General features: G+C 54.5%; 1 protein-coding gene across 1 annotated transcript in view; it reads left to right on the forward strand.

Moving 5' to 3' along the window:
* Nucleotides 1–9,341: 9,341 nt before the first annotated feature.
* ADARB2 (adenosine deaminase RNA specific B2 (inactive)) overlaps nt 9,342–24,900 on the forward strand; it is a 139,649-nt gene continuing 124,090 nt past the window's right edge. The window contains exon 1 of the mRNA XM_035022452.1: nt 9,342–9,435. Within this exon, the coding sequence (XP_034878343.1) occupies nt 9,342–9,435 (94 nt within the window). The remainder of the gene's footprint in view (nt 9,436–24,900) is intronic.

The following is a 24,900-nucleotide window of genomic DNA, read 5'->3' on the forward strand; positions in this document are numbered from 1 at the left end:
GCAGCCTTCCCGATGTGGGGCTCGATCCCAGGACCCTGAGATCATGACCTGAGCAGAAGGCAGACGCTCAACAACTGAGCCCCCCAGGCGCCCCCACCTTGACTCTTAAGGGGCACTTTGTTTGACCAACGGTGGAGGCTCTGGGAGCCCTGAGCTCCCCATAGAGGCCAGTGGCTGCCATTGCGACCCTGGACAGACAGCACAGGTGCACGGAGGCTGCAGAGCTGGGGGTTTAGAGATGACAAGGTTTCCACCTCCATCTCTTCTCTACAGACAGACTCACTCCAAGTACATGCACAGTGCAAACCCCTGCAAAACATAGCTTCGAGGTCAGCACAGAGAGGAGACCGTAATACTGGTTCTTTCACGACAGCATTCTGATCTGTCTTTGGTGCTCGGCAGGGGTTAATTGATAGAGTCCTCCAGAATTACATTCTCCCCCTCTTGTCTTTCTCTTGCCAGAACTCCCGACCTGCCAACCTGGGTGCAGAGCCATGCCCTTTGCAGCAGGCTGCCCCTCGCATCTGAGAGCACCGTGCGCTCTCTCTCTTTCTCTCTCTCTCTCCCTCTATGTTCCACTCAGGCTACTCCATTTCCTCAGCCTTTTATGTTGATGCCTCTCTCTGGAAGATGAGGACCTGCCATCATCCATCAGGGATTTTAATCTTCATCATGAAAAACCATAGCCCAGAGGCCAGCTTCTATTTGGTAGATAGAGTTGGGAGATCAGCCTTAACTACCAATCTTATAAACCTCTTATAATAAAATCCCCTCAGATGTAAATGCGCTGTCTCAATAATTAGATAAATATGCCCAACCACTGGTTACCAGCCTAGTGACGGATCTAATTATATTATTTTCCATGACTGCGCTGGTCTGGCAATCCCTCATCAAACATCTGTCTCTGCTACTTCTTGCCAGCCTTACACATAGCTGCCGATGTAAAAATACTTACAAAAGTAACTGCTCAAACATGAACATCTCAAGGCAGGAGCTCATTAAACAAAGAAATGGTACAAGCTGTGTTATGTGCTAGATTAGAACTTTAAGTGATATTTTCTGCAAGCAAGTAAGGTACGGGGCTTTTAAATATTATTATTCACATTTAATCATGCACCAAATGCTCCTGCCTAATTGCTAAATGTTTTCTCTTGTGCTTAAATTCCATGCCACAGATTGTTAAAAATTGACTTTACAATATTTATTTTACTTATCTTCTCAAGCCAGACTGGGCTTAGCCCATAGATTTTGTGAATTATTAATTTTTAAAGGCAATTTGTGCTACATTTTACACTTGGATGATATCCAGAGAGACACTGATTTCTAATCCAAAACTTGCAGGACTGAATCACTTTGATTAATCTTTAATCTAAAGACTCTTAAAGCACATACCCAGAGATGGAAAGAGCTAATGAATCCCTCCGACGTAATGTGAAAAGCTAACAAGCACTTAGTTAACATTTAGATCCATGTGATAAAAGGGGGAAATTACCATTTTCAGTAGGTTGAGCATTAACCTTGGGCAGTATAATTCACTCAGTTATATAACAAGAGCTCTGGAGAGGGATAATAAGGAGTTAGTAAAACCACAGTACCAGCAGCATCCCTGGGTCACCCTTCATGCACCTGCAGCCTTTGGGGCTGTCTGCTGAAGCCGTACCCTCCATGGGGGCTCTGGGTTTTCCTTGAACTCAGCCTACTCTGCTGAGAGCCGAGATAAACCTCTTACACTGATTTCCACTTGATTTTCTCAGAAGTATATTGCAGGGAGGTTCTGCTCTGCACACACGAAGTTCTAAATTAAAATTATGTACTACATGGAGAGATTCATAGACATTGGAGAGGTGAGATGATGTGTCACCTTACATTTCTGTGTATATATATACACCCCTGCTTCTGTCTCATTCTGCTCAAAACCAACTTTCCTTCCCTTAACTCCATTATTTGCTCAAGATCCAGTGTTCGAGGTCAATCCTTTTTTTCCCTAGGCCACGCAGTTACATTTACCAAAAAACCACAGGACAGAGATAACTGGTTCATGGTGTAAAGCACATGCAACAGAAAAGGGAAATTTCCAAGAAAATTAACAAACATGGAGGAATGGATCTGTTTTCCCCAGAGTATCCAAACTGTACTAGAAAATAAAACAAGTGAAATAATGCATCATTTGACAATGCCGGCATCTTGTTGGGTTTTTCAGAGTGTTCAGAGTTTTCAGAAACTTGATATGTGTACATACATATATATATATATAAACATACATATTTGGAAGACTTGATAGAGTTACAGGAATTTTGATGCTCTTGGCACTTTTTTACAACTATTGTGTCCATGTGGTTCACCCTAACACTAGCTTGAGCACCGAGCAGGACATGATTCGGACCGTGTGCAGTGGGACATTTGCTCTTGCGGACAGGGGCTTCTATTCTCGAGTCTACATGGGGCGCGAGGCGGAACTAATTTACTCACGACGGGCGACACTTTAGAGAACTGCTCTTCACTGCAGATGAGTTCTCTTCTGTGTCCAGTGTGTGTGTTCACACCTCAGTGAGGTGACATCGGTAGCACTTCTCCTGAGCACCTCATGCCTCATGGGGTCCCAGCCAGACGGACCGGCCCTGGCTGAGCGCTCTGCCAGCGAGCCAGCCACCAAGGCCCTGAGAAAGGCAGGTACAGACAAAACGGGGACAAGAACAAAACCAAGGAGACGGCCTTGATTTATTTTAGGCGTGAGCCCTGAGGCTGAATCCGGAACTTTCCCTGGAGCTTCACAGATTCTCACAGCAGGCCTGAAATGCTGAGGAATGTTCGCCCAACCCGGGATTGTTGAACAGAACACCGCACTGCCCTGACCGTGGGATCCTAAATGTCGTACGAGGCTCGTCAGCTTACAAACCTTCCCTGAGCCCCCACGACAGGTGGAGGTACCACGTGAAGCCCCGATTCCCAGATGAGACCAGCTCAGAGATGCTCTGTGACCAAACCAAGGCTGCTCAGCTAGTAAAGGGCGGCCTGGAACTCTGCTCCAAATCCGTCCTACAAACACCACAGGCTTCCCCTTCAGCACAGAGCCCAAGACCCTTGGTATGATTTTGAAGGCGTTCCTTCTTTAAAAATGCCAAGCATTTTAATGTGGAAAGAAAACGTGCATCCGGTAGCCTGCTTGCCTGTGCCCGCCCTGCTCTACGCCCCCCTGCATAACCTCGTGTCCCTCCCTGAGGGCACACAGCACTTGCACTAATGAATGCATTCAGTTGTTCACTGCGCAGGTATTAGCTGAGCTCTGGCGACCTCGTTAAATGCCGAGCTGAGAACAAGAGGTAGCAGGTACAGCACACCCTGCTGAGGCCAAGTCAAGGTCAGGGAGGTGCACTGGAGCCCAGAGGGGCTGCACCCCCCGTTCCCGCTGCGGAGGACTGTGATGGGGGAGCAACTCCAGCTCCTGCAGACTCCAGCAGGAGAAACCCACCTACGAAGCAAAAGCCGTGAATGAGCAGGCAAATGAATGGGATCACAGACTCATATCCAGGTGTCAGGCAACCAGGGCGCAAACCCCACGTCTATCTCTTTGGCTATGATTTTAGAGAAACCACCAACCCCTCTGGGCCTCCCTTTGCTCACCTGCAAAAGAGGAACGATGATGGTATCTGTCTTTCATTGCAACTAATGGATGTAAAGCACTTAGCAGAGTGCCTTGGAGTCCCAGAAAATGACACCTCCTGCTCGCCCAGGTCTACTCTGCACGCCCCATCCACACCCTTCCTGCTCGCCCAGGTCTACACTGCACACCCCCGTCCACGCCCTTCCTGATCGCCCAGGTCTACACTGCACGCCCCATCCACACCCTTCCTGCTCGCCCAGGTCTACGCTACACACCCCCATCCACGCCCTTCCTGATCACACAGGTCTACTCTGCACGCCCCTGTCCACGCTCTTCCTGCTCACCCAGGTCTATGCTGCACGTCCCTGTCCACGCCTTTCCTGATCGCACAGGTCTACTCTGCACACCCCTGTAGACGCTCTTCCTGCTCGCCCAGGTCTACACTGCACACCCATCCACGCCCTTCCTGCTCGCCCAGGTCTACACTGCATACCCCTGTCCACACCCTTCCTGCTCGCCCAGGTCTACTCTGCACGCCCCGTAAACGCCCTTCCTGCTCGCCCAGGTCTTTGCTGCACGCCCCGTCCATGCTCTCCCTGCTTGCCCAGGTCTACGCCGCAAGCCCCTGTCCATGCCCTTCCTGATCACCCAGGCCTACACTGCATGTCCCTGTCCACGCCCTTCCTGCTCGCCCAGGTCTACACTGCACACCCCTGTCCATGCCCTTCCTGATCGCCCAAGTCTAGGCTGCATGCCCCTTTCCACACCCCTCCTGCTCTCCCAGGCCTACACTGCATGCCCCGTCCACATATTTCCTTCTCGCCCAGGTCTACGCTGTGCGCTGCACGCCCCTGTACATGTCCTTCCTGATCACCAGGGCTACACTGCATGCTCCGTCCATGCCCTTCCTGCTCACCCAGATCTACACTGCATGCCCCTGTCCATGCCCTTCCTGCTCGCCCAGGTCTACACTGCATGCCCCTCTCCATGCCCTTCCTGCTCACCCAGGTCTACACTGCACGCCCCCGTCCATGCCCTTCCTGCTCACCCAGGCCTATGCTACACACCCCTTTCCATGCCCTTCCTGCTCGCCCAGGCCTACACTGCACACCCCTGTCCACGCCCTTCCTGCTCACCCAGGTCTACGCCGCATGACCTTGTCCACGATCTTCCTGATCGCCCAGGCCTACGCTGCAAGCCCCTGTCCACGTCCTTCCTGATCGACTAGGTCTACGCTGCACGCCCCTGTCCACGCCCTTCCTGCTCACCCAGGTCTACACTGCACGCCCCCGTCCACCCCCTTCCTGTTCGCCCAGGTCTACGCTGCATGCCCCTGTCCACACACTTCCTTCTTGCCCAGGTCTACACTGCACGCTGCACGCCCCTGTCCATGCCCTTCCTGATCGCCCAGGTCTACGCTGCAAGCCCCTGTCCACGCCCTTCCTGATCGCCTAGGTCTAGCACAGAGTTTTAAAGTGCCTTTGTCAGCAAACGTTCCTGGACACCCTTTTTGGTAAACACATGAGGTCACATGGGAAACAGACCAGAGAAGTCCAGCTCTTCAGAGTGTTTTGCGACTTTCTTAAAGACTGAGAGCCGCCCCCGAAGGGAGCCCCTCCCCTGGGCTTGCAGGCTGCCTCTGTGGGTGCAGGCCCGTTGGGGGCTCGCGCTGAGGGATGGTTCTCGACAGTGTCCACACGTCTCGATTGTCCCCCTCACTGCAAAACGTCTACCTGAGATCTGACAAGATCTCAGGGACTAAGTACCGTCCTCAACGTTCCTGGTAACTCGGTCAGAGCAAAGAAGAAGTCACGGTTCTGCCGTCCTCGGATGCCGTCAGTCTGAGGGATCGCTTCCATAGCGTTTTCACGTCTGTTCCAGGAAAAGGTTGTTTAAAACAGAAGTTTTGGAGTCTTTGTGTTCAGAAATCTGTAGTGATGGCCATAAGGCGATAGCTTCCAAATTTCGATTAAGAGTGCGGAAAAACAGAGATTAGCTTTTGCTGCAGAATTGGGTTTATCAAGCACTTAGGTGACACTTACTGTATACACTGGCACTGTCTCAGCCTTGGTCAGCAGCCTCTGCATAGGACTGACCCCGAATGTCCAGACGAGGGAATCGGTGGCCCAGGACTGGACCCGAGGGGCCCGTAGCTTTGGGAAGCCATCCTGGCAAACAGCAGAGGAGAAAGTGTTGAATTCCTGGCTTTGGGTTCAAGAAATCTTGGGTCCACATGTCAGTCAGGTAAGATTTAGGAAAATAGAGAAATCTGGAAGCACTGGTTTTTCCTGATTCCCCTCCCCTGCCTGGAGAGCCAGGAAGAGGGAGCGGCTAGTGGAGAGAGGCCAGTGACCACAGCCCAGGGACACTCAAAGCAGTGAGGGCTCTGTCCCCCCGGAGCCTCCCAGGCACCCCTGAGCTCAGCAGCCCGCGGCCCAGAGTGGGAAGGACGGCGGGGAGGGCCAGGGGTTGCCAGCGACCCCAACGGGCACGGGCCTGCGAGCCGGGCCACAGCTGAGAATTCACTCCCACGCAGCTGGACGTCGGCCGAGGCAGGAGCCCTGCCGGAGAACAAGGCCGCGTGCAGACGTGAGAGCTGCTTGCAGTCACCGGGCACTCCTTCCTGTTCGCTCGGAACCAGACCCCGCGGAGGCCATGGGGCTGGTGGCCATCGGGTCTTCAAGGCCGCGCCCGAGCAGATTCACAGCCCCCGGCGTCCTGACAACAGGGGCTTGCTGCGCGAGGCCCACTCACGTCTCTGTGTCCCTGGGGATCACGGCCACTGCAGGAGCTAAGGAGGGACAAGCCGCTGCGGCTTGAGACTGTGAGGGTCCGGGTGGACACGCTCTCCAGGATGCCCTGGCAGCGCCCCCACTCGCCCCACGCCAGGGCAGAACTGCTCACGGGCCCAGCAAGGCTGCGCCTGGAGGGTGAGCAGGACAGCAGCGGGGCTGACCTCAGCGGTCTGACGGGAAGGCCAGGCCACAGCGTCGGGAGCTGAGACTCTCGCTCGGACTGGTGGGTCCCCTCCCTGGCCCAGCCCCACGGCGGGCACTGTCAGTCCATGATGGGAGGCCGAGGGGCCAAGGCGAATCCAGGGCCCCACAGCTGCACACGGCCTCCTCCCGACCAGCTGTGAAATCTCCTCAGGACCCCTAGGCCTGGCAGCCCGGCTCCCCTTCCTGGGGGTACAGGACAGGTGCCGAGGGCCCCGCAACCGTGGCCGGCTTCCTAGCGGCTGCACTCGAGGGCCTGAGGCCAGCGCTGGGCCGGCGTCCCTGGCGGGGCTCAGGGCCTGTTAGCGTACTTAGTGGGCTGTGTAAGTGCTTGTGTAAAACAACACATTTAATTTACGGTGAGGTCTGAAGCTCAAGGGCTCTGCGGTGCAAGCAGCAACACGGGGGACAGGCCTCACCGCAGGTCTGAGGCCAGCGTGGGATCCTCCAGGGCGCCGGAGAGCCATCCCACCCGCAGGGCTCCCCTACCCCCACCCTCCTCCCGCCGTCATCCTCTGTCCACACGACAAACCCCGGGGCAGGGCTGGTGAGTTGGGCGGATGGGGCTGCAGATCCGCACTCAAGCTCAGGAGCCCAGGAGCCTTGGACTGACCCCAGCACTGGCCCCAGGCCGTCCCAGAGCTCTGTGTCCGACAAGCAGGAAGGCCGGACATTAGCTGTTTATCTGCTGTCCCCTGGGCCCATCCTTGCTTCCCAGCACCCGTATCAACATGGCCCAAAGTCAGACGATCTGACAGTTTCTCCAGAGTTGGAAAGACCCTCGGTCCACCGGGAAGAAGTCAAGACCACGTGCGTTTGCAGGAGGCCACAGTGTCCGTGCAGGGAGGCTGCGGAGACACAGAAGAAGAAAGGGATCCTGTTGGAAGATGATCATCGTCCATTCCAGTCGCCCTCGCCTCATCTCACCTCTCCTGTGAAGGGTGCCCCCACCCTCCCTCCTACCTCCATCCGCATAGCCATGCAGGTACCTGCACCTGCAGGTCTGAGAGGAAGCTGGTCCGGCTGCAGTGTCCTGAGGGCAGTGTGTGTCTGTCTGCCCTGTGTCCGAGCCTCCAGAGGAGCCCATTAGGCCTGTGGTGTGAGTACCCGGACGGGAGACATGGCGGGTCCCAGGACCTGGAGCACCCCTCACCCCATTCATCAAGACACAAGTCTATGCCTGTCCGGAGGCAGGCAGTTTTGAAAAGAACAGTTGTGTCTTTGGGGTAAATACCCAGGAGTGCCAAAGTGTGGAAGGAGCCGAGATGCCCTTCAACAGATGAATGGATAAAGAAGATGTGGTCCATATATACAATGGAATATTACTCAGCCATCAGAAAGGATGAATACCCAACTTTTACATCAACATGGATGGGACTGGAGGAGATTATGCTAAGTGAAATAAGTCAAGCAGGGGCGCCTGGGTGGCTCAGGTGTTAAGCATCTGCCTTCGGCTCAGGTCAAGGTCCCAGGGTCCTGGGATTGAGCCCCGCATCGGGCTCCCTGCTCCGCGGGAAGTCTGCTTCTCCCTCTCCCACTCCCCCTGCTTGGGTTCCCTCTCTCGCTGTGTCTGTCTCTCTGTCAAATAAATAAATAAAATCTTTAAAAAAAAAGAAAGAAGTCAAGCAGACAAAGTCAATTAGCATATGGTTTCACTTATTTGTGGAACATAAGGAATAGAGTGGAGGACATTAGGAGAAGGAAGGAAAAAATGAAGGGGGGGAAATCAGAGAGGGAGATGAACCATGAGAGACTATGGACTCTGAGAAACAAACTGAGGGTTTTAGAAGGGGGGCGTTTGGGGCTGGGTTAACCCGGTGATGGGTATTAAGGAGGGCACGTACTGCATGGAGCACTGGGTGTTATACGAAAACAATGGATCGTGGATCACTACATCAAAAACTAATGATGTATTGTATGGTGACTAACATAACATAATAAAATAAAATTTAAAAAAAAGAGCAGCTGTGATCAGCGTCTGTAAGCAGGGGTCTAACAAACAGGCTCACGTCGGGGCATGGCTTCTCGGAGGCTGCAGCCTGCTCGGGAACATGCGGGCACGTGGCCGTGCATCCCCCCAGAGACACTGACTTAAGGCCGCCCGCCTGGTGACGGGATCTCTGTGGAGGACTGTGCTAGCCGGGCACGCCTGTGGCTCAGCCTAGACGCGAGCAAACCCCGTACTTCCTCCAAGCCTCGGCTTTCTTACTGATGAAAGGAGGATAATGATAAACTCGAGACCGTCATGAGCATTAGTTGAGGAAATACATGAAAACTGATGCTTTCCACTCTGTTCCTGACACAGTCAATATGCAACAAATATTCACTATTACTGAGCGCGCCTGCTACGGGCTCGGAACGCAGTGAGGGGTGTGCAGTGTGCGTCCTCAGCTGGGCTTCTCCCTGGCCCCCTTCTGCCTCCACGGTGCCCCAGGTCGTCCGAGGGCTCTGGGTGGGAGTGCTCCCCAAGGGATGGAGGAGGCGGGGATGCAGCCTCAGCGTCCCTGACTTATATACGAAGCTTCTAAGACCTGAGGTTTAATTTGGACAAAAAGAGAGAAGCATTCTGCTGCTTAAACAAGCCACGCATTTTTAAACAATTTAAACTAAAAGAACTGATAAAAAAATCAGCCCAGCACTTCCTTGGAGACAAGAAAGATGGTCCTCATACCTTTAGTTCTAGTTTTCATTTCAAGGATTTCAAAACAGCTACTCATCACTTTGCCTTTGGGGGTCTGGTCGGCATGTCTCTGGGTCCTCGGGTGTCAGTGAAGCAACACGAGGCTCCCTGGGCTCCGGAGCCTGCACGCCAGTTGCAGCAGCCTCGGGTGACTCCCGGTAAGGCCCGAGAGGGGGTGCACAGGGACTGTGCACTGCCCGCTGAGCCCGCCCCTGTGGGCACTTAAAAGAGATTGCTGAGTTACAGAAGGATGCGTTTTCCCTAAATGCACAGGCAATAGGGGTGCAGCCAGGGCTGCCCGAGTCCCCCACGCAGGGTGCCGTCGGTGGCCCGGCCCACTCTGACACACCAGGCCCTGGGGACACCGCAAAATGCCAGCAGAGCAACAACAGCCCAGCAAATGAGCGGCTCAGTGTTTGCAGAGTTGCTGGCCATCCTGACACTCAAGGACCAGCTGTCAGCTCACCGCTGGGGGACCCAGACGCACGGCCCCCATTATCGTTCCTGATGCGCGTCACAGCAAGGCAGGGCCTTCGAGACACACAGAGAAATGTGTCCCCAGGAGCTTGACAGGCCCCGAGGAGGGCTCTTCAGCTGAGCTCTCTCCACGGGAACCTTTCAAACACAACTCGGCCCGAGCTGCTGCTCTCTCTGCACAGCCACTCTCAGAGGCAGCCCCTGGAAACACGTTCCTCAGTTCAAAGACAAGACCTCCTCCTATCCCCCCCTTTGAGACCGAAAATCTTATGCTTTAATTAAATAAGATGTAGGGCACCTAGAACCTGTCATCAAAAGACGCCAGTGAAGCCCGAGCTCATTGGCTAAACGGTACTTCTCCTCCCAGACAGCCTCGGGCTTCCACGCTTAGGAGAAGAGGCTCATGCCTCCGGCTTTCTGTGAGCCCTGAGCGCCCCCAGCACCCCAGCTCATGGAAACGGGGTCACAGCCCCGCTCCCCCTGAGCACGGAGGCCGCAGCCCTACCAACATGCCCAGGGACACAGTGCGAGCTAACCCCCGCCTGCCAGGGCATCGGGCACCACGTGAGCCAGGCCCAGACCAAACCTGTGGCCGACAGGCATACTGAGGGCACTTTGGGGGCCCAGGGAGGGCCACGCCCCAAATGCTGCACGGAATTCGAAGCACTGGCGTCAGGGAGGGAAGGCGCCTGGGTCGCCTGGGGGCTGGCTGACGTGGGGAGGGCTCAGCTGTCTGTCCCTAGAACAGCGCCTTTCTGTGGTACCCTGGGTCCTCAGAGCGAGCAGCCAGCCACGTCTCTTCACTCCGGCAGGTGAACGTGGCGGCTACGGTAGCAAAAAGTTCTCTTAAAACAGAACCACAATTTCAAGGACAGTAGCCAAGTGCAGCAATTATTCCTGCACCCCCAACTGGGGTTCCAGCCATCACCTACCACAGGTGGGGGTGAGTGATGACGCAGACAAGGTCCTTCCCTCACACAGACACGGACAAGCCGACGCTTCTCCTGCCAGGAGAACAGTGCCGGCATGGGCATTCTACCAAATGACCGGGCAGAGCCCTTCCGCATCTGCTTGTCTTTGGGACATGGTAATGATTTCCATCTCACAAATGAGCCAAAGCCAACAGAAAGCGTGTAACTATGTTAGTCCTGAGTGATTGCGTAGGCTTGGATGTATTTGGTTTCATGGGTCAGAAAACCCAGTCGTGGCTCCTGGCACTGACGAGTTGGTGGCCGGGCTGGAGTCAGGGTCCACTGGCAGAATTCGGACCCATCTCACTCTGTCCCCAACCCCCTTCCTTCCACATGAGCCACGCACAGTGACCTGCAGGTCCCGGCTTTCCTACGGTTGCAGGGTGTCAGCTCCAGACTCACAATCTCACCTTAAATTCAGCAGGAGGGGGCCACTCTTGCCCATCAGAGACGGGAGACCTGGGTCTCCCTCTGGTCAGCCCGAATGGAGCCAGGTGCCCACGCCAGGAACAGCCCCTGCCTTTGGCGTAATGCTCTGCCGTGACCATCTTGAAATTCATCATGCTTTCATCTAGTTGCGCCCACACTTTTATTCTGCACTGGGCCCTGCAAACCCTGTCCTCCATTCCGGCCGGGATGGGGGGGTTCTGTGGATCAGGCCCATCAGAGACCATCAAAGCTGAGAGAGGGGTGGCCTCACCCAACCAGGAGTCTGGGAGTCAGGAACAGTGCCCCCCAAGGAAATGGGGGTTCTGTTTGCTGGAAGGAAGTAGGCGCTAAGTGGCAAAGAAAGATGAACCTTGCACTGACACGGGGGACCCACGTCCGGCTCTGGGGGTGAGCTCCTTCCTCAGTTGCAGGTGATCCCAGCACAAGTGTGCAAATGATGATATGCGTTATACCCCAGGGTTAGACGTGCTGGACACCACAGGACTAGAGTAGCTGTCAGGCATGTGTGGGTACTTAGCTTTGGAGCAAAACCCGCACAGCACGGCTGCTGGGGGACACGGCTGCTGACGCAGGCATGTAAGTCCCAGGGGAGGGACAAGGACACTCGCCTGTTCTCTGCGGACTCTCCATGGCAAAGACAGCGCCTTGCACATAGTAGGCTCTCAACAGACGTACACCACATGACTATGGATGAGTAAACGATGCAAAAATAAGATGGTAGATACACCCCTTCCCTGACTAGGCCAGATCTCTGCACAGATGCATGGACTTTCGTATCGAATACCAAATGGGGCGGGCTCCCTCCCCCCAGCCCACGGCTCAGAGGTCCACAGCTGACTGGAGGTTTTCACGGCGCTACTCGGGAATATCCACAGGGCTGCGCCTGAGACACTGGCGAGGCCTCCCAGAGCCCCATCTGTCAGCATTTCTCACGTTACATCTCATGGAACAGAAGCTCCATGAGATGCTATGAAGAACACGCTCCGAGGTCGTGAGAAACGCTGTTTGCTTGCTCCGTTGCGAAGATGTTCAGGTTATATTCTAGCGCACTGCACGGTAGAGGCTCCCAGAAGCCCTTCGGTAGAGAAAGCTGCTTACTTTTATAGAACTTAGCATTCCTCAAGTGGATTTGCTCATGGAAATATTTGTTGGCAAGGATGCCCATCGTGGTTTAAAGTTTGGTCTGGTCTTAAGAACGCAGCAGTTCCAGCAGACCAGGGTTGTCTGTGTCAAGAAGGGGTCTGAGGCGCACAGACAGGGGGCCCCCAGCGGCCCACGCCCACCTGCGCGGCCAAGCCACCTCTCTGCACCTGACTTTCCTCCTGGACGTGAGGGAAAGTTAGGGATGATGCAGGGAGGTGCCGAGTGCAGCGCTTGACAGGCCTGTCTCCTAGGATTGGGAGTAAGACCAACCTGCGTGGACATGCCGCTGCGCAGATGGTGTGGTATGGCCCCCTGCAGCCCCGGCCGTTAGCGCTGAGGCTGCAAACCCTCCTGGCGCCTGCGGGCACAGTGCCGCTAGTCCCTATAATGTTGGAAAGCTGAAACTGGAGGACCAAGGCCCGGCCCCCGTGCCACCTCCCCTCCAACCCCTGCAGGTGCCTCGCCTCCCAGGGGCGTCTTCCGTGCCCGGTGACCGGAGAGCAGTGCCCTGGGGCGCAGAAGCCCTGGGAAGGCACGGGATCCTTGCCAAGTGTAACGCTACGTTTAACAATGGCATTGCCAAATAAAGGTGTGCCCTGTGATGCTGAGTGCCCTGGCCAGGTGTTCTTGCAACTCTCAGATGCTTCCTTTCTCGCCAGAGCCCCAAAATGGAGAAGTTTCCAGATGAAGAAGCAACAATTTGGAACCCCCCCACCCCCTGGCTTCATGTGCCCGGCCAGGCGGGAGCAGACTCAGCCTGGCACAGTGCCTCCCGAACACGCCCCCCCAGAGCGGCCAGCCCTTCGGACGGTCTGACCCCAAACACACAAACACGCATGCTCAGGCAAACTAAAAACATTCGTTTACCACCTCTTGTTACCAAACCACGTGGAGTGCAAAATAGGAGCATGAACAACGAGACTCTCGGTAACGGGGGGGCTTGCATCTCATCCTGGGCGCGGGAGCCATGGAGCAGCAAACGTGATCACGGAGGCGCACAGAGCTGGTAAGAACTCAAGGTACTTTATCCCCGTGTGTCCTCAGGCCAGGCATCTGATGGGAAAACACTCCCAAAACAAAATTAAATAGTTTTAGATCTAATTTTACCAGGCTGAACTAGGCTGCAGATTGATTTTCATGGAATCTAATAGAGAACAACACACACGCTGCCCGTCTTACAGAAAATCCCATCCACCACACTACTTTCTACTCTCTCCGCTGTTCAGAAGTAATAAGAAAGTCCTAGCCCACGGAGCCGCGCGTTTCGTCCTGCAAACGCCTCTCACCTGAAAGGAGCCTGTGGGAGGCATGGCCCCTGAGGCGGGTCCACTCAAGGAAGGGCCTGTTCTCACAGGTGCCAGGGGGCCTGCTGTTTCCCCCCTCCCCGGAAGGAGAAGTGCAGGGCCGGGCAGCATCCCGAGCCCGCCTCCAGCCACCCTCTGCCTGGCATACACCTCGTGCTCTTCCAGAACTTTCTCCTCCTCCCCAGAGCAGCGGAGCTCTTGTTCGGCTTCCTCATCAGTCAGGCTTCGAGGCCGGCCAGAACCAGATGCAGGAGCATGGGGGCTCCAGCACCCACCAACGCTGGCGGCCCATGCGGGGCCTGCAGGGCCTCCTCCCCTGTGCTCCCCGAGGGCAGCACCGGCCCATCCTCTCTCTCTCTCTCTCTCTCTCTCTCTCTCTCGTTAAATATCACCTATGGTCTCGAGCTCAGACATGGGTCAGTCTTACCTGGTTGGTTGTGCCCCGGCTGGTTCGTGCTGGCACACCCCCAAAATAGTGTCACAGAACCCCTGAACGCACGGGAGTGGGTGTTCACTGTCTGAGGCACGAGCCCCCGGGCAGCACAACCCAAGCGTTCGTGAGCAGTGTGACAGGGGCGTGGACAGGCCGAGACCCCGACAGCAGGGCTGGAACACCCCGAACCTCGATGGGAGCTCAGTCAGTATGGAGGGAAATGCCGCAGTGTCGCGAAAACCAGGAGCACAGGAGAGGGGCAGCGAGGACCGGAGTTCTGTTCAAGCTCCGTGTAGCCTGCCCACCCCGTGAGACGGTCTCGTCTGCCAACTGCAGGGTCTTGTCATGAACTCAGAGGCCGTCTGCCCACGGGAGTCTGCATTCGAGGCAGGAGAGAAGGCCACATAAGCGAGTACGACACTCGGCCCTGAGCACGGTGAGGCAGCCTGCACAGAAAGTCAACGACGGGGACTTCTAGACTGTTCTGGGCTGTTCCGGGGGTGTCCTCGGCTCTGGGCACAGCGAGCACTCCACGGCCCTTTGCTGGCGGGGCGAGCGATGCAGTCCAGGAGCAACAGGCTGGGCCTGCGTGGCCTAGACTGCGTGGCCCGATGCAAGGATAGCGTGGCACGGAGGCAGGAGGGAACGGAGCGCTAGGCGTGTGGCCCTGAGTGTGCGTCAGGACGGGACTCCAGCCCACGCGAGGAGCACAGATGACCCCACCCGGGGCCACAGCAACAGACGAGCTGTTAGCTTGGAAATAATAAATGTCATTTACACACAGCAGCCAGGGGCTCCATGCTAAAGGGAAAAATTAAAGTCAGACTTGCAGATTCACACACTAACACTTTGACCTGCTCTCTAAACAATCGCCGATGTGATCAGGCCTCTATTTTCGGTTGTTAGAATATCTGATTCATAGAAGAGATGAGAAATTAGCCAAATTTCAAATAGCATGGAAGACATGAGTGTGGACCGTAGGGCTTAGCAAAGTCAGTGAGGACGGGGGGCCTGCCAGGAGGTTCCCTGATCTCTTATTTCTGGTTTTCAAACGAGCTCACTTCAATACCTCAAATAATAAAACTAATATCAGAAAATAAAAAAAAAAAATCATGCTAGGTCCAGTTGAGTTCAGGAATGCCAGAGTCACCAAATGCCTAATAAGGTGAAGAAGCTGTGTCCTGGGAGATGTTCTGACTTTGTCGTCCCATCTGAACCAGTCACAGCTGGTGGCTATCGGGGGAGCTTTCCTGCTCAGGACCACACGGTGTGTCCCGTGCGTGTCACTCGGTCTCAACCACAGCCCTGATGTAGGTGGACATGCCTGCATGTCAGAGACAAGGGACCCAAGGAGGTCAGGCGACAGGGCCGACCTCCCAGCTCGTCGATGGATAGGGGCCTGACACCCTGCCCAGGCGGCCTGCCGACCCCCGAGGCGGTACACACTGGAGGAGACGCGGACGGGGCAGGGCACAGGCCACACGGAGGGCGGTGAGCTCCCACTCTCTCCTCACATGACCACCAGAACCTCCACACGGTTCTGTGGGGTGCAGTCAGGCCCGTGACCAGCATCACGCACGGAAGAGATGTGTGGGGTCGCACTGTCACTCCCGGGGCCGCGGAATCGGGCTTCCATGTCAGACTTCACTTTCAGGACGGCCTCGTCAGCTGTCCTGCAAGATCTCCGAGGGGGGCCTCAGAAAGGCCTCTCCTGCTTGAAGACCGAAAGGACCCTCCATTCCGTGAGTGCCGTCCCCTTGGAAGCTCCGTAGAAGGTCACCTCCCTGAGGAGCCCGGGCCGCACACTCCAGCTTGGGCCTCACAGCCAAGCTCAGGAAACGGGGCCCTCGGGGCTGGTGCGCTCCTGTCCCGCCTGCCGCCCACCTGCCTGTCCAGCCACTCAGGCCCGCCGACACCACGAGTTTCTGTGCGTTCTCCCACTTGCTGGCCCTGCAGGACCTCACCCGGGAGCCAGCTGGGGGTCACTGCAGAAGCCAGGGCACGCGGACAGGGTGGGAGCAGGGCAGGGACGCAGCAGTGGCCGGGGCTCACTCGGTGGGCCGGGCACCAGGTCACATGGAGCGTGACAGGGCAGGTGAGCCCAGCAACCCTGGGCTTTCGCACCTCGAGGCCTGGGTGGAAGGCCAACTAGGTCAGAGGAACCCTGGGACTGCTAGTTTCCATCCAGAGACGCTCATCCAGTTGTGAGCAGATGGGCTCAGAAATGCATCTACAGCAGTCGAGTAGGATGTCTGGCAGGAAGGGAGAAACCTGGCCCTCGCGGTGGAGGGGCAGTCGGGGGTTAAGGGGCGCCACTGCCTCCAGGCCACCCGCCTCCACCCGCATGCTTCGTCTGTAAGTAGGATGGCCGATGTCCTATCATGCAAGTGGGGACACCTGTCAGCAAGCAAATGCTAGTAATAATTATGCTGGACTGACTGGGACCTACTGGGACCCCAGCAAAGACGCAGTGGGGATGCTGCTCACAGCCCAGAGCCCCCACTGGGATGGGGAAACACACACCAGCATGCAGAGATGGTGGGGACACTGGCTGCCACCCATGGCCACGGACAGCACACTCAGAAGTGCATGCCTGTCCCACAAGCCCCGTCCCCACAGGCCCCATCCCCGCAGGCCCCGTCCCCACAAACCCTGTCCCCACAGGCCCTGTCCCCACAAACCCCATCCCCACAAACCCCATCCCCGCAGGCCCCGTGCACACAGGCCCCATCCCCACAAGCCCCGTCCCCACAAGCCCCATCCACGCAGGCCCCATCCCCAAAAACCCCGTCCCCGCAGGCCCCATCCTCGCAGGCCCCGTCCCCACAAACCATGTCCCTGCAAACCCCGTCCCCACAAGCTCCAGGACAGGATGAGGCTGGCCGTGGCTGGGGAGGGGAGAGGAGGCAACAGGTCCAGCTATCGGTCCCGGTTCTACAAAGCTGTGGGCGTGTGCACAGAAGAGCTGTATTGCAGGGGCGGCAGGGCCGTAGTAGTCAGAGTTCTTCACAGGGACAGAGCCCGCAGAACATTAAACATGAGAAGAAACCGACTCACTCCATCCCAGAGCACGGAGAGCCCGTGGTCTCGCGCCTGCAAGCTGGGGATGCAAGATGGCGATATGACTGGCAGGTCTATGGCCCAGGGAAGCCGGGCCAGGTGGGCAGGCCTGTGAGCCAGGAGTGCGGGAGGACGGCAGTCCCAGCCCAGCCACCGGCAGATGGAGAGTCCCCCTCCACCTATGTGGCCCTGCGGGTCCTCGCCTGATTAGGTGAGGCCCTCGCTGGGGGGACTCTGCTCTACTCAGTCCTCTGATTCGAATGCTGGCCTCAATGAGAAACTCCCTCGCAGATACATCAGAATCATGTGTGGCCAGATACCGGGGCTCCTGGGGCCTGGTCCAGCTGACACAATCAGCCAGCACGAATGCGCGGCTCACGGCATTTCTGTGGAGGGGTAGTTACCACCTGACAAACGCACGACTGTGCTCAGAAAACCTGGTGACCCTGAGTCCGTGATGGATGCCCCTGAAGCGTTCGCTCACTCGCAGAAGCAATGGTTCAGGGTGGAAGCCTCTAGCATAGGAAGGCTGGGAGGTGGGAAAGGTGGAGAATGCTCTTGGCCAGAGGAAACTAATGTGGGCAATCTTTTTATCAAATGGAAAAATAGAATGTGAAATTGCAAAATAAAAGGACTTTGGTTTAACATGTTTCCAAAGAAAAGAGGGCAGGGAGGCCAGAGGATGTGAAAAAAGGAAGCCCAAGGACCCATAAGGAACCAACAAGGTTGAAGAAGGACTTAGAGGGGAAACATGTCCATAGGGACAAGAAATGCAGGATTATTGCTCATTTACAGAGTGTTACACTCTCATTGTGTCCATGGCTCCCGAACGACAGTCCTTGGAGCCTACGCAGGTCTGTAGGATTAAATTTTTATTTCGTGAGAATTTCCAACCTCCAGATATTTATCTCCTAGAATTCCTGACCAGAATCACAGTCCAGTAGTCTCTTGTAGACTTTCCCATACACTCACGGCTCCTCGGAGCCAGGGCGGCGAACACGCTCGGCTCGCCGTCGCTGAAAGGGGGGCTCTGATGAACTCCGACCTCGCTGGTTCCCACAGAAGGAGAATCTTTTGGAAGAAGCGCAGGCTTCTGCCCTCAGAGTCTGAGATCCCGGCTGAAGTCTTGCCTCACCATAAACCCGTTACTGGGGTGGACTCTCTGCCCCGAACACGGATGGCGGCAAGAACCGCATCTAGGCTGCCGTAGAGAATGATGTCACACACGCCTGCACGCACCCACCCCCAGACGGACCACAGAATGAAGACGGTGCCTACACTCTGCAAAGCTACTGAGTGCCTCGGCAGATAACTTGGAAGGCTCTGAGTCTCTCCAAGTGGAGTGTGAACACACACCTTTACACGTATGTATTTAAATTCTAAATACCCTTTGTGGCGGAGAGTCACCTTGGTCCGTCAATCACTTGTCGGACCATCTGTGTCTTTGCCCGTTATTCACATAGAGCAATCTGGTGCGGGCTTGTTTGTTTCTCCACGGCTTCCAAAAATAAGCCAGGCTTCCGGAATGTGGCATACACGTCAAGCCCGAAGTGTCTGTCTGGTCTGCCAGACTGTTCATAGCGCCGTGCTCGGGGCCTGATTAAAGGCCTAGGCTGGGGTGGGGACACGGCGCAGGGACATCTCAGCGCTGTGACCGAGGGAAACCGTCTGGGAGCAGACTGGCAGGCCTGGGGGATTCAACCGTGAGAAAGGGACGGCGTCCGCAAGAGGCCTCCGACTTGAGCCCTACAACTCCTTGAGAGCCTTACATCGAGTTCTCATGGGTGTGGGTACTAACGGTCCCCGCGGTGGGCGGGGGCTCACGGTGACCGTCACCTCGGGATTGCCTCCTGGGAGTCCAGGCACTTTGCGAAAGGACCGAGGAGTTGTATGTTCCCTGACTTCCTCTAAGTCTTTAAGGCATGAGAGCACTCCTACTCCTCCGTTGCCCGTAGCAACCACACAGTCCAGCCCCGGCGCATGGGGTCCCCCCCAGAAAGCACCCCGAGGCACTGGGGTTGCGGCAGCCGGGCAGAGACCCCGGCTCATTGGAAGTCTCAACTCCTTGAAGGCTAAACCCGCAAGGATGATTGAGGTTTTTCCATTTTTTTTTCCTTTTAACCATACTCTGTTCCCCCCAACCCCCCAGTGAATCTCAGGCAGAGTCTCAACTCTGTGGTCAAGGCCCCCCACGAGACCGATCCTGTCCTGACAAGTTTGCCATCTCAGAAGATCCGAGCCCATCCAGGGGAGGGGAAGGAGAAGGAACCTCTGCTGAACGGGCCTCCGCGCCCTCAGTAGCGGCCCTCCCACAAGGCAGGACTCTGAGGACCTGAGCTGGGCTTCAGACTCCTCGTAAACAAGAGCTCCCGCCTCTGGCTCTGTCCTCTCTTTGTCTCTATCTCCCTCTGTCTCTGTCTCTGTCCTGCTCTCTCTCTCTGTCTCTATCTCTCTTTCTGTCTCTTTCTCTCTCTGTCTCTATCTCTCTCTGTCTCTCTCCCTGTCTCTATCTCTGTCTCTATCTCTTTCTTCCTGTCTCTCTCTATATATCTTTCTTCCTGTCTCTCTCTCTGTCTCTATCTGTCTCTATCTCTCTGTCTCTCTCCCTGTCTCTCTCTCTGTCTCTCTCTATCTCTCTCTGTCTCTATCTCTCTCTCCGTCTCTATCTCTGTCTCTCTCCCTGTCTCTCTATCTCTGTCTCTCTCTCCATCTCTCTTTCTCTCTCCCTGTCTCTATCTCTCTCTCTCCCTGTCTCTATCTCTCTGACTCTCTCTCCCTGTCTCTATCTCTCTCTCCCTGTCTCTATTTCTCTCTGTCTCTCTCTATCTCTCTCTGTCTCTATCTCTCTCTCCCTGTCTCTATCTCTGTCTCTCTCCCCGTCTCTCTTTCTCTGACTCTCTCTCCGTCTCTATCTCTCTCTCCCTGTCTCTATTTCTCTCTGTCCTCTCCCCGTCTCTCTCTCTCTCTGACTCTCTCTCCCTGTCTCTCTCTCTCTCTCTCCCTGTCTCTATCTCTCTCTCCCTGTTTCTTTCTCTCTCTGTGTCTCTGTCTGTCTGTGTCCCCGATCTTTCCTCCTGTGCATCTGTCACAATCCAGAGGTTTCATGTTTGCTGCCCTCTGGTCCCTGGGGCCCCGATTCAGAATCAGGGTTCCATGCCCACAGTAATGGGGAGCCACCTGGACAGAGCTGCCCAGTTTCAGAGGCTGAGATGCTGGTGCGCTTACCCAGGGCCTTTGCACGAGCCGCCCCTTCTGCTCAGGGCGGCCTCCCCGCCCTAACTTAGACAATCCCACACTCATCCTTGCAGCAGGAGTCTCCTGGCTCTGGAGCAGATCTCCTGGTTCAATACATGGGACACATTCCTGTTACCTGTTGGGTCTCAGCCACTCAGTCACTTCCTGAAGGATGCCTCCACCTGACTTCTAGATCCCCTGGCCACGAGCGGTCTCCCTGCATTAGTCCTTCTTGGCAGCAGAGTTTGAAATCATGGATTAGGTGTGCAACTACTTGCATTCAATAAAGCTATGTTGAGTGAATGTATTAGTCAGCGCTGTGCCAAAGCACCCCAGCCTGGGGGCTCACACACCAGAGTTCACTGCCTCGCATCCTGCGGGCTGGGAGCCCGAGGTGCAGGCGTGCGCAGGGCTGGGGTCTCCCAAGGCCTCTCTCCTGAGCCTGCAGACACCGTCCCCTCCCCGGGTCCTCATGTGGTCGTCCCTCCGTGCGTGTCTGTGTCCCGATCTCCTCTTATAAGCCACCAGTCAGACCGGCTTGAGGTCCATCCTAGGGACCTCATCTTACCTTAGCCACCTCTTTAAAGACCCCGTCTCCAATACAGTCTCCTTCTGAGGCCCTGGGAGTCAGGGCTCCAGCACACATTTTCGGGGAAGCCTTAGTTCAGCCCATATGGCGAATGAGCGGCATACTGACCGCACGCTGGCCGCCTGCTTACTGGAACCCATTCAAGGCCACTTGTGACTATTATTATCCATGTGGAAATTGCCAAAAGAGATCCTCATCCTCTCGTGAGCATCAGACCTTCTCATGTGCTGCAAACTCCATGCAGACCCTGAGTTCCCTTGTATTTATCCTAGAACAGCAGCTTGAAAACAGTGTTTAAAATACATGTTCCTGAAATTCCGTGAGAAAAATTCTTTGCCTTTACTCCAAACCCTTATCCCTTTCCTCCTGCGTGCATAGAGGTTAATTACGTCCTCGCTTCCCAGGGTGGTCCGCCTGTTCAGGCTGATGTGTGTTTGTGTTTAGCTAGAAGCCACATCCACGAAAGGAAGACGTACCTGCATCCGGTCGGAACACACGGCTGGCAAGCAAAGTGGGTCAGCTTGAGGGAGGCCTTCTGTCACACCGTGTTTTGGCAAAACGAGACTCTGAGAAAGGGATTTGAGAGGGGCTGAGGTGTGCGTGGCCCAGGGGCGCCGGCAGAGTTCCGTGGCTTCCAACTGTCACCTTCTCCCCCAAGGACAAAACTGCCCCAGAGAGCGAGGCTGTGCGGGACATGGGCCTGAGTGTGGCCTACGAGGCAGACATGAGTCGTACAAAACTTTAAATTGTTGAAATGACGGCAGAGCCCAAGTGCTCAATTCACGCGCCTTTTACAAACAACCTAGGCTATGACATATTGAGTGCTTTTAAGGAGGCAGAGTACCAGGTCCAATCCTTCCAGGTTTTAGCAATTACGGGGTTTATTAAAAGTTCCAGCAAACCTGTTATTTCACATGAACAGACTTTCCAGGTAACTGACAGGGGCTCATGCACCCGAGGACTTTTTTTTGTTTGTTTTAAAGATTTTATTTATTTATTTGAGAGAGAGAGAATGAGAGACAGAGAGCATGAGAGGGAGGAGGGTCAGAGGGAGAAGCAGACTCCCCGCTGAGCAGGGACCCCGATGCGGGACCCGATCCCAGGGCTCCAGGATCATGACCTGAGCCGAAGGCAGTCGCTTAACCAACTGAGCCACCCAGGCGCCCCCACCCGAGGACTTTTTAAAATTTCCATCTTACTTGGTAAAAAGGCAAACATCGTCTTCACAAAACAGGCTCCAAAAAACAGGACCCCTGCTCAGCCCCTCATGCCACCGCCGTGGGTAAGCAGAGTTTTCGTGGGCTGGCCCGGCGGGCATGCTGGGCTCCCCGTGCACCTGCTGTGGCCTTCACTTCCCCTCCCCCAGCCGGCTCTCCCCTGCTCTCCAGACATGCGCTCGTCCTGATGGGAATCCGGGGGCGTCTCCAAAGGTCTTCCCCTTTGAGGTAGTGACTGTACTTGTTGCCACAGCAGAGCTTCTGAGAGATATTTGAGCTTTCCAATTTATAGAATAAGCAAAAACAAAGCCACAAGGCCTGCGCGCGTGCCACACTGCATACCGTCTCTGCTCGCTAGTAGACACCTGTCTTCACCATCGGCCATCCTGCATTTTTCCTTTCATATGAAACAATACTTTGATGCTTGCTTCACATCGTTTATTTTCTCATCCAGTCATGCTTTTTATCTGTTAATATTTTTAAATGACTAAGTGTAATTTACATATGGAGAAACATATCCTGCACGTGCTATGGCCCGTGACAAACAGGTACACACATGTAACACATCATTCCAGAAAGAATCCCCCTGGGCCAGCCCGCAGCCGGCAACTGACCCAGGAGGCCCCCCTCCCGACTTCTCTCCCCAGAGAGCAGTTTGCCTGTTGGGGAACTTCATACAAATGGAATTACTTAGCACCTTCTTTTTTGTGTCTAGATTTTTTTTTTTTTTTTGCTCAGTATAATGTTTTCGAGATTCATCCATATTGTAATATATTTTAATGTTTTAATATTTTAATATTCAATTGTCTTCATTGCTGATAATTTCCCATCCTACAAATGTAGCACAATTCACGTAACTATTCTTCTTTTGATGGGTATGCAGGATGTTCCTAATTTTGAGCTGTAATGGATAAAGTTTTAGCTGTTCCAATGGGTGTGTCCTGACAGGCTTGTGATCTTAATTTGTGTTTCCCTAATGGGCGATGCTGTGGAGCACTTCGGGTGTGCTTGTTATTGGCTTCTGCATATTCTCCCTTGTCGAGTTTCTGTTCACGTATTTTGCCCATTTTTTAAAATTTGGATTTTTTCCCTTTTATTATTAAGTTGGCAGAGTTCTTATATTCTGGAGACAAATCAGTTGTCTTGATCATAAATCTATTATCCCAATCTGCGGCTTGCATTTTGTTTTCTTAACTGTATTTCAGTGAGCTGAAATTTTTAATTTTGATGAAAACTAATTTCTTTACAATGAGTGCCTTCTATATCCTAAGAAATCGGCCTCCATGAGCATTATGAAAATCTTCGTATTTTCTTCCACAAGTTTTATCATTACAGCTCTTACGTTTGGGTTTATGACCCATTTTGTGACAATTTTCAGGTATGGTATGAGGTAGAGCTCAGAATTCACTTTTCCCAAGCCAGTGTAGAGTTCTTTCAACACTATTTCCCAATAAGACTTTTCTTTCACCCCATCGTATTACTTTGAGATCTTCATTGAAAATCGATTGATCATGGAGCACGGGGTGTTGTGCACAAGCGATGAATCATGGAACACTACATCCAAAACTAGTGATGTAATGTATGGGGATTAACATAAGAATAAAAAAAAGAAAAGAAAAGAAAATCGATTGATCATATGAGTATGATTCTATTCCCAAATGCTCCTTTTCGCTCGGGCCTATTTATCTGTCTTTAGGCCACTCCCAAATTGTGTTTGTTCTTGGTTATCAATATCCTCAATGAATGTGATCTCACCTGGTTCCAGGGAAGAGCTTCTGCCCTCTGAAAGTGCTTCCCACATGCTCTGGAAATACACAAAATTACTCCCACGGGGCCCTGGCCATTTATTTTGCAAAGAGCAGTGAGGTTTCTGATGGCAAATGTCCTGGATCACTTCAGGAGGTGCATTAGGAACGCTGTGCTATGCTGGTGACCACCAGGCCTTCCCTGGAAGTGACTTTTGGCTGGATCCAGGGCAGCCCCGGGCGCACCCAGCACCACGGCCAGTCCAGGACCCCTGCTCTCTCTGGGGTCCGTTTCCAGCTGGTGCAGTGTGTGCCCAGCACCCCTTCCAGATACTTCCCCTACAGAAATACCTTCTCCTTCCTCCAGACTTGACAATGGGGGTGGAGGGCAGCCGGGAGCACGGGGAATTCCATGAGCCAGCTTCTCTCGGCATACCCCAAACATCCAGAATTGAGTAGAGTAGAAGCACAGCCTCCATTTCCCATCAGGAACCTGCACGAGCCCAGTCTCGGGACTGTGGTGAACCAGAGGACAGCGCGAGCTGGGTGCTCAGATGGAGCCAACCCAGCGCAGCGCCACGCAGACACCGTGCGTGAGGGGACAGCCGCCAACAAGCCGCTGACAGCCAATCATTTGTGTTGCAGTTTTTCCAAACCAAAAATGCAATCCTCGCAGTCCTTCCTAACGACATGCTAAGGCTGCAGCCTTCCTCCTCTTCGTACAGGGGCAGTGACGGTGGGCAAACAACCAGAGAGCCGGGTGGGCTCGCCCAGCAAACAGGCAGGCAGCTCCCTAGATGTCCTGCTCTGAGCGGGTTGGTGTGTTTGAGCTGGAAATCCAAACTCCACTATGCTGAAGGAGCTGCTAGGGCATAAAAGAGGTAGGGTTCAGATAAAATCCTGAGCGTCCCGTTCAATGTGACTTATTAAATCGTGGTGAAACATACAGAAGGTAAAATTTGCCATATTGACCATTTGTAAGCATATAGTATAGTCGCAT

This window comes from Mirounga leonina, unplaced genomic scaffold (assembly GCF_011800145.1).
Source record: "Mirounga leonina isolate KUSES-001 unplaced genomic scaffold, KU_Mleo_1.0 Mir_175, whole genome shotgun sequence".
NCBI lineage: Eukaryota > Metazoa > Chordata > Mammalia > Carnivora > Phocidae > Mirounga > Mirounga leonina.